Source organism: Lygodium microphyllum, chromosome 9, assembly GCF_053477565.2.
Source record: "Lygodium microphyllum isolate KBCC chromosome 9, Lygodium_microphyllum_v1.1.10, whole genome shotgun sequence".
Classification (NCBI taxonomy): Eukaryota; Viridiplantae; Streptophyta; class Polypodiopsida; order Schizaeales; family Lygodiaceae; genus Lygodium; species Lygodium microphyllum.
Window position 1 is genome coordinate 115240463 of NC_141143.1, and position 9188 is coordinate 115249650.

General features: G+C 41.0%; 1 protein-coding gene across 2 annotated transcripts; it reads right to left on the reverse strand.

Annotated features, from left to right (window-relative positions):
- Positions 1-1278: 1278 nt before the first annotated feature.
- On the reverse strand, positions 1279-6096 carry LOC148031453 (pentatricopeptide repeat-containing protein At2g03380, mitochondrial-like). 2 transcript variants are annotated; one of them, XM_087684986.1, is made up of 2 exons: positions 5903-6096; positions 1279-5781 (listed from the first exon to the last, which is right to left on the reverse strand). In XM_087684986.1, exons 1-2 carry the CDS (start codon positions 6092-6094, stop codon positions 3253-3255), a joined length of 2721 nt encoding a protein of 906 aa, XP_087541112.1. In that variant the 5' UTR covers positions 6095-6096; the 3' UTR covers positions 1279-3252. The 2 variants fall into 2 exon arrangements, with proteins under 2 accessions (XP_087541112.1, XP_087541113.1); XM_087684987.1 differs by having other exon boundaries at positions 1279-5784; positions 5903-6035.
- Between the last annotated feature and the right edge of the window lie 3092 nt (positions 6097-9188).

Genomic DNA, 9188 nt, shown 5'->3' on the forward strand with positions numbered 1-9188 from the left:
CAGTCATCCTTCCCATAATCCACGAACGAGCTGATATCCACCATTGAGTCGTCGAGGACCACACACGGGAAATAAAACTCCAAATCTATCAAGCAACAAGGCAAGAGACAACGAGATGAAGCAATGTCTCATCACATGTGCAAAATACATAATAATCACCGGAGATCTTGCTAGCACACAACACGTCCCTAGTTGGAAGATACCCAATAAGCAACCTCCACATAAACACTTTACCTTGATAAGAAATCTTTGACTTCTTGAGTTCGATGAATCTTTCTTGCCACTTCTTTTTGCTATCACGAATATGTCATAATTTATTAGCCTTTCCAATGACCCATCTCTTGGCCTCAACTATCTGATGATATGCTTGATTAGCTGAACTTTTCTCAAAATCATCAAGAAGCACAAACATCCAATCTCGCTAGGGAGACGATGGCTGTAAAGCAAGTAATGGAGAGAACCTCAGAAGTATGTTCTATATGAATGACCAAATGTTGTGATATCCTCGAGGCACCCAAAATTGTTGATAAATACATCGGAAAGAATAAAGACGGAGTTGCCCAAAAATGACACCATCATGGAGTGTCTGCAACCCCATTAAACTTGTCTCACTGTAAAACTTTATCAAGTCAATCCAACAACCTAGAGGTAGCCAACACTTCTTGCAGTGAATTCCCCTCCTTACGAAAATCAAGAAGGACACACACACTCTCTCTCTCTCTCTCTCTCTCTCTCTCTCTCTCTCTCTCTCTTTTGGAAACTAAAGCCATCGGCCAATTGAGGTACATGCTATGATCCAAATACTAAGATATGCCACCAGAGTACGTCAAATAGATGACAATAGGCTTCCCAAACGGGCATGGGATGCTAGCACACACCTATAGAAAACGTGAAAAAGTAAAGTTCTTTCAACAGGATGGATGCTAGATATGCGAAAATGGTTTAAAGGGTGGGGAGTGGATAGATATCTAAATATGGCATCCGAAGATATATGCATGGACACATTTCAATCAGACCTCTTACGAGGGTATCAAGCAAAACATCAAAGCAAGGGAGCAAATGGCAAACTTGCTTATTACAGTATACATATCTATCCTTCATATTGGGAATCCTACATGCAGGCAGAGGCACACACGCAGCCATACTTAGCCAACCCACTCTCAGTGATATTTAGACCAAGTATTGCACAACTTCAAACTCGATCACACACTTTATTGATCGAGACAAGTGTATGGAGTAGACAAGCAAAAGAGACGAGGTTATACAAGTTATGTGGACTACAGAGTGTAGAATCAAAGAAGCACATGATTATGACATGTCCAGCATATGCACACATACGGGCTGACTTTAATATCCCTTTACAGGGGCCACTTCACCAATTTTTGACCACTACTCCTATATCGAAGTTAGAAGCTCTCATCACCCGCATGTTACACTTTCGGGGGATCCATGTTGCATAAATCTTCTCACTGTAGCTACCCTTTCCTACTAAGGGGGAGGAGAATCATTGTATATTTGGAAAGGTCCCATGGATCATAATTTGGCCTTCCGTGGACAATAATAAACTACTCTACTCTACTCTGTGTGTGTGTGTGTGTGTGTGTGTGTGTGTGTGTGTGCGCGCGCTCTACACACAAGATGACCACAATGGGTAGAAAGAAGAATAAAAGCCCCAAAGAAAGCAAAGAGCAGCCACATGTGCAATTGTTTTGTATCCATGATGCTCGTTGATGCTTTTCTGCTGCAGCCAAGACCTTTACAATCCCACATTTCTCCAAGTCACGATATGCAGAGAAAGCAAGTTCAGAAAAAGCTAAGTTTTAAAACTGATGAGGTTTGAACTCAAGTTACACACCACAGAATGACTCTTTCATTAAAATCGCACCTTATGAATAACATGCTTTTAGGTGGGCACCTTTAGGTCCAGCAGATGTGTAGTTTCAGTTTGAAACAAAACCCTTGGGATTTTGGCAGTAAACTATGGGTTCAATCTATTTAATGTGACAGTCCATACACGTGGTGCATTGATCTGAACCCGCCTTTGTATTTACAGCTTGAATGGGAGTGACCTGATGCTTGAGATTTTAAAATAGATGTTCTCTGTGTGCTGAGGATTCTAAATTTTATTAAATTGAGTTGCCAGAGCCAAGACCTTGCAGAAAAATCAGTTTCCATGCCTCTCCTGAACTTTCGAAGTCTCTTCTTTTATATGCGCTTTTTGCTTTTTCCATTGCTTTTACCATCATGCTCCGCTTTTTGTTGCTTTTATGCCAAAGCACATTTCCCAGCACATCTGTTTATTTTGGCAGCTGCTTTTCACTTTTCTTTTTTCCAGGTCCCCTAATGACTGGTATTTGCCCATTGGATTTGCATGGATCTCTTTTTTTGTCTGTCCCTCAGTTTGCCTTCACTTTTTCCACTTTAATCTTTGCTTGTTCGGCCTGCAACTGATTAGAGTTAACACACTCCTCTGTTTATTCCACATGCAAAGCTCCAGCAGGTTCTATGACAACATCAAGACCATCTGTAAGCCATTGACTGCTTTACTTTTGACACTTCTATCATTATCTGAGTGAGCCTGACCAATTAATGCTACCTGGAGTGAAAGAACAGTTTGAAGGCTGCCAAAGTCTCACTGGATCAAATGCAAGGGCTGTAAACCAGCTGTGCATTTGACAGGCTGTACCAACTGTAGAATTGCAGAAAAAGCCTGCTTGAAATCCACTGCCACACACTTAAAAGGGCCTTGGAACATAGCTGTTGTTGTTCCAAACAATTCCTGCTGATCAGCTTCACAGACAATTGATAGTTACACCATTGTCTAGGTGCTCACAATGTTAATGCTGCCCTCCTCATTATACAAAGGTTATTGCTCTTGAATGCTTTGGTATTGATATCGGTGCTGTTGGGCATGTCCATCATTGTCTGAGTGTGTGTCAGCAATTCTAGTAGACCAGCATCAATGCTTCCTGTGGTAGATCACAATTGATGTCAGCAACCTCTCCATCCTTAGAGACAAGAATTACATTCCTGATGATTTGTATAGTTCTTAAGTTTTCAATAATGTAATAAAAGTCTTTATATTTCATAACGCTTGTCTGTCCTCATGTGTAAATTTTCCATAATGTTTCTTTGCTTTATCATTGGCAAACCAATGCAGACTTAGGTAACATCTTGTGGCCTAGAGATTTTGCTTCAACTACGTGTTTTCGCTTGTGAAACATTTATAGCTCCTGGTCTACCTGTGCCAGTTCACAAACTGGCTTGTGGCTCTATCTGTTCTTGCTTTTCCATTCTTATAGCTTCAATCTTATCTGCATCGTCTTGCCTGCCAGCAGTTGCATAAATATTGCTCATACAGATATAAGCTGTAGCATCCTTTTCATCCAACTGTACTGCATGTTCAAATGCCAATCTTCCAAGCTTCAAATTTCCCCATTTTTGACAGGCACCCAAAATTGTAAGCCACACTGTCAGATCAGCAGAAAATGGCATCTTCTCAATGACTGTTAGTGCTTTGTCGAAGTGCCCTGCTCGGGCAAACAGATTAATCATGCAAGTATAATGTTCTAAATCTGGGATAAGACCATAGCCTTTTCTCATGATCTCGAAATACAACTGGGCCTTATCAAGTAGGCCTGTGTGACTACAAGCATTAAGTACAGTAGTGAAGGTTACAAGGTCTGGCTTAATACCTTCTCCTGTCATTTTGTCAAACAAGTTGAGAACATATTCAGCCTTTCCAAGTAAAGCATATTCTTCCATAAGTGTGCTCCATGACACCACATTCCGGACTGGAAGCTTGTCAAAGACTTCTTGTGCTTTTTCAAGTAGGCCACATTTAGCATACATGTCCACCAATGCGTTGCCAATAGCAACATCTGTTTTCAGCAACCCCTCTCTGACAATCTGCGCATGTATTTCTTTGCCTTTGTCTACATCTCCTATGCTGCTGCAGGCTTTCAAGATACACGTATAAGTTACTGCATCTGGAGAGAGACCCTCTTCTTGCATCTTTTCAAAACAGTTCAAAGCTTGCAGACACTTCCCATGTTGGGCATAACCTGCCATTAAGGCACTCCATGATACCACAGTCCGAACTGGAAGCTCATCAAACACTTCTTGTGCTTTTGTAGGCAAGCCACATTTAGCATACATATCAACTAATGCATTACCTATAGCAATGTCTTTCTTCAGCATCCCTGATTTAATAATCTGATCATGTATGTCTCTGCCCTTGTCTGCAGCTCCTATGATGCCACAGGCTTTCAAAATGCAAACAAATGTGGCAGTATCTGGAGAGAATCCCTCCACAAGCATCTGCTCAAAACAGTTTAATGCTTGCTCAGCACACCCCTGTTGAGTATAGCCTGCCACAAGTGCATTCCATAATACAACGTCCCGAGATGGAAGATTGTCAAACACTTTTTGTGCTTCCCCAAGCAAGCCACATTTGGCATACATATCTACCAAAGTGGTACCAACAACGATATCTTTTGTAAGCAAACCCTCTTTTGCAATCTCAGCATGTATCTTTTTGCCCTTGTCTCCAGCTCCTATGCTACCACAGGCTTTTAAAATGCAAATATAGGTAACAGCATTTGGAGAGAGGCTCTCAAGTTGCATCTGTTCAAAACACTTCAGTGTTTGCTTGCTGAGCCCATGTTGAACATATCCTATCATGAGTGCACCCCAAGACACCGCATTCCGAACAGGAAGCTCATCAAACACTTCTTGTGCTTTAGTAAGCAGGCCACATTTCGCATACATATCCACTAAAGCAGTGCCAATGGCGACATCTTTTTTCAGCAATCCCTCTCTACTAATCTTGACATGAATTTCTTTGCCCTTGTCTGCAGCTCGTACAATGCTACAGGCTTTCAAGGCACATATATAAGTGACAATGTTAGGAGAAAAACCCTCAAGTTGCATTTGTTCAAAACACTTCAATGCTTTCTCACCATGCCCATGTTGAGCATACCTTGCAATCAGAGCACTCCATGACACTACATTATGGATTGGAAGCTTGTCAAACACTCCCTGTGCTTTCACAAGCAAGCCACATTTAGCATACATATCTACTAAGGCAGTGCCAACAACAACATTCTCTCTCAGAGACCCATCTCTGAGAATCTGAGCATGAATTTCTTTGCCCTTTTCTGCAGCTCCAATACTGCCACAGGCTTTCAAAGTGCAAACAAAGGTGACAGCATTCGGAGAAAGACCCTCACATTGCATGTGCTCAAAGCACTCTATTGCTTGCTCACCATGCCCATGTTGAGCATATCCTGCAATTAGTGCATTCCATGAGACCACATCTCGAACTTGAAGGTTGTCAAAGACCTCTTGTGCTTTTGCAATTGAACCACATTTAGCATACATACTAACTAAGATGCTACCAAGAAACACATTCTTTTCTAGCAATCCTGCTTTTACGATATGAGCATGTATTCTGCTACCCTTTTGCAGGTCTTTTTGTTTGGCACAGGACTTCAGCAGGGCCACGAGTGCTTGCGGCCTAAGTGTTATATTACCATAAAGTTCCTGTCTGTTGCGGCTGTGCAAAATTGATATGTCCTCTTGTGCTTTGGCATGTAATACTTTCAGCTTCATCATCCTTTTCCCTCCAGGGAACCCTGTTTCTTCTTCTCCCTCCTCTTCTTCTTCTTCTTCTTTTTCTTCTTCCTTCATTAATGTCTGTGAAGTCTGAAATTCTACTTTCTTGAGCTCTTCTGGGACGCAAGACAGATTGTGGGAACCATCGATCCATATGGACTCTTTCTACTTGAAATATGCAGACCAATGCGAACAAATTTTTGTACACAAGCATTCTGATTAGCAAGGTAGAGAAATCCAACCCTTTAAGAAGCAAGGAAGGAATTTGCGGGATAACAGTACTTACAAAGGTTCCTCTTTCTGGAAATAATGGTTTTGCTGTTATGTGATGGCAATGAGTCTGCTTTTCTTCCTTGTGCTTGTCCGGTGAATTGCTGTGTGTGCCAGTGTTGTTGAGATGGCAGATATCAGATGCTAACCTGCCATGCGAGTGAATACATAACGGGGGCATGGCTATGTAAGCATAAACAATTGCCATTTTTTCCATACTATGGTATTAGTATATTGCTCGGGAAGACAAGATGCTTATTTATTATCTGACGTGTTGGAGAGACAGAGAATAATTTTTTTTTAATGTGTGATTTTATATTCATCAACTACATAAAAGCCAACGTTGAGCTTCTTGTAAAATAGCCTATAGATCCAAAGCTTCCTCCTAAGTGGGCTAGGCGCGCTAAAAAATTCATGCTTTAGCTGCACCACAATTAACTCCAACTTACCCCTCCTTTGCGGGTCAAAGACACGCACATTCCTTTTGCCCCAGATGTATCTCCATTGAGCAAGCTAATTAAGAGCTAGCTGACTCAAGTAGCCCCTAATCTGCAAAGAAAGCAAATGTGAACCCAAACTTGCACTATAGATTGGAACCTCTGAGCCAACTTCTAAATGCTTTCCAAAGCAGGGATATCCCTCTACAATCCCAAAACAAAGTGCTTTTCGCTCTCCTCAAACTTGTTACATAGAGGGCACAACAGAGATACTATGCTCCATTTGGCTAGGCAAGACCTTAAAGGCATTATCCTTCACTGCATAAGATTCACCAACATAGCATAAAGCTCAACAATAGTTCAGAATTGTTGCTAGAAACTTATCGGATGCATTCTAAACTCTTAAGGATGGGGTAGCCTTCCAAATTCGTCTTACTCTCTTTTTCCAAGTAGAGACCATGGCCATGGGGCATTGTCTAGCCCATCCTTCCTTGATTCTCATCAGGATGTCGGGGGAGGCCGTATAATCCTTCACCTTCCTGCAATTCCACAGTGATTTTCCCACAAGGCTAGCTATGTCTATCAAAATGGAGCCACCTGCATTGACAAACATTGTAGGCCAAGAGTTTTTTAGTGCTTTTACTTCCCATCCTTTTAGCAGCCTGCTTGATGGCTTCCTAGCATCTAAGCCACCTAAAATCCAGAGACCAACTCTGGTCTCTAGCACACTCCCAAGCCACAACAAGTTTTTGAACAACAGCTTTGTCATCTAACAACAAAGTATTGAAGCAAAATGGGGGTGGACCTTCTTCCTTGCCTCAGATTTGTATCATTCTGAATGTTGCCAAAATGGGAGTGTGATTAGAAGCCACAATATCCTCCAGTGGTATGTACTTGGCCTTCTCTACCAACCAGCTGTCACCTTGTGTTACATAGAAGTGATCCAATCTAACAGCCCTCCATGTTGGCTCGATGTGTCAATTATGCCAAGTGAACTTATGTGGCCCTTCATTCCTTGCAAGCACTACAATGTCCTCCATGTCACATGCAACAGTAAGTGCTTGCCATGCATTCCTTTCCACCAGAATCATAGTATTTGTGCTACGTGACCTATCACCATCCTGACATGGCATGTTCCAACCAAGATGGTGGTATTATTCTGAATCCTAAGGCACAAAGTATCCCATTGACTAGCTCTTATCATAGAGCAGTTAGAGAAACATTTCTGCTCGTGACTTTAGTTTGGAAGGCAATGAGAAGATGGATGAAGAATACCAACCTCAAGAGCAACTTTGAAATGACCAATGTGCTTTTTGCTAATCATAGCAACTTGGAGCACTGGGATTCTAGTTAACTTGATCTCAGGAATGGCTCTGAAATTTCTATGGGACAACAAAAACAAGGCAGCACTTGAAAAAGATTTACATGAACTACCTAATCACTATATTGGCCAGCTCAAAATGGAGATTATAGCTATGCTAAAAGCTTGTAAGGAGAGATCATGGATCTATAAATTGTTTTGGAGAAAGTTGAGAGTGATGACTTAAAGCCATGGTGTATCATTATGATGTTGTAATCACTTTTACCTTTGAATTAATCAAAGCGCATTACCAAATAATAATAATCTCAAAGGTTTGATTGTAATTCACTCCAGTTAACAATTCTTATATACTCCTTACCCAAGAGCACTCATTAAGGCATCTATGTGCATTACGTGAGAAGCTAGGTTCAATTCCCACAGATGGACTAGAGGATTCAAGCTCTACCTATATGGGCATTGTGACATTATCTAATAACTTACCAAAAATGTCATTATGTTTTAGGAAAAAATTTATTGTATACTTCTTGATTACACCCTAATTGTACTTTCTAAGAAGAAATGATCAAGTAGTTCTAACTTGGCTTGGTGAATGTATGATTAGTTCTACAAATAGACTTCTAGCAATGTCTATGGTAGATGGTTGATGAATAGACTTCTAGAAATATGTGTGACAAAAAGTTGATGAATATCTGCAATTTGAATCCTAGGTGTACTTTCTCATGAAGAAAACAAGGCCCAACAAACTTTGTGATATCGTAAGTGCCTTGTCCACATCCATGCTTGTTATCTTTCACTCTTGAAGGCTTTCTTGGTAGAAAGCAAGCTTCAAGTTGTAATGTACCCGGCCTATCATCGAAGTATTCAGATGACTCCATTTCAGGCACTGTATGGTCAAGATTGTCGCATGCCACTTAATTTTTCTGATCCTACTCTAAGGGTAGAAGCCTCGAGAAAAATGTTAGAAGAAATAGTTGATCAAATCAAGATCATCAGACAGGATATTCAAGCTGCCAAGGATCGACAAAAGGCGTATGCTGATCTAAAAAGGCAAGAAAGAATCTTCAAAGAGGGAGACATGGTCTTCATCCGCGTCCATCCAAAGAAGAGTTCTTTGTCTTTAGGAGAGTTTAAGAAGCTAAGTCCAAGATATTGTGGACCCTATAAGATTCTCAAGTGCCTAGGATCAAGCGCTTACAAGATACAACTCCCTGAGAATATAAAAATCCACAATGTATTTCATGTTAGCTTATTGAAAGCATACGTAGCTAACCCTAACCATATCCTTGATGATGAACAAGTTGTAATACCTAGCCAAGGAGTCCTTGAGCTACAACCTGACAGAGTAATTGATGTAAGGGAGAGAAAATTGAGGAGTAGAACCCTTAGAGAATACCTTGTCCAATGGAAGGATTACCCTGAAGAAGATGCTTCATGGATAGATGAGGATGCTCTTCATCAACAATACCCACAGTTTCTCTCGAGATGAGGACATCTCAATTTCTCTAAGGGGAGAAGGATGTAATATTTCCACACAATAAAAGTTA

Excerpts from the sequence above, each read along its gene's own strand:
- LOC148031453 (XM_087684986.1), bottom strand. The coding sequence starts at position 6,094 with ATGGCAATTGTTTATGCTTACATAGCCATGCCCCCGTTATGTATTCAC. Across the intron at positions 5,782-5,902 it reads TTCCAGAAAGAGGAACCTTT|AAAGAGTCCATATGGATCGA; the intron begins GTAAGTACTGTT and ends TATTTCAAGTAG.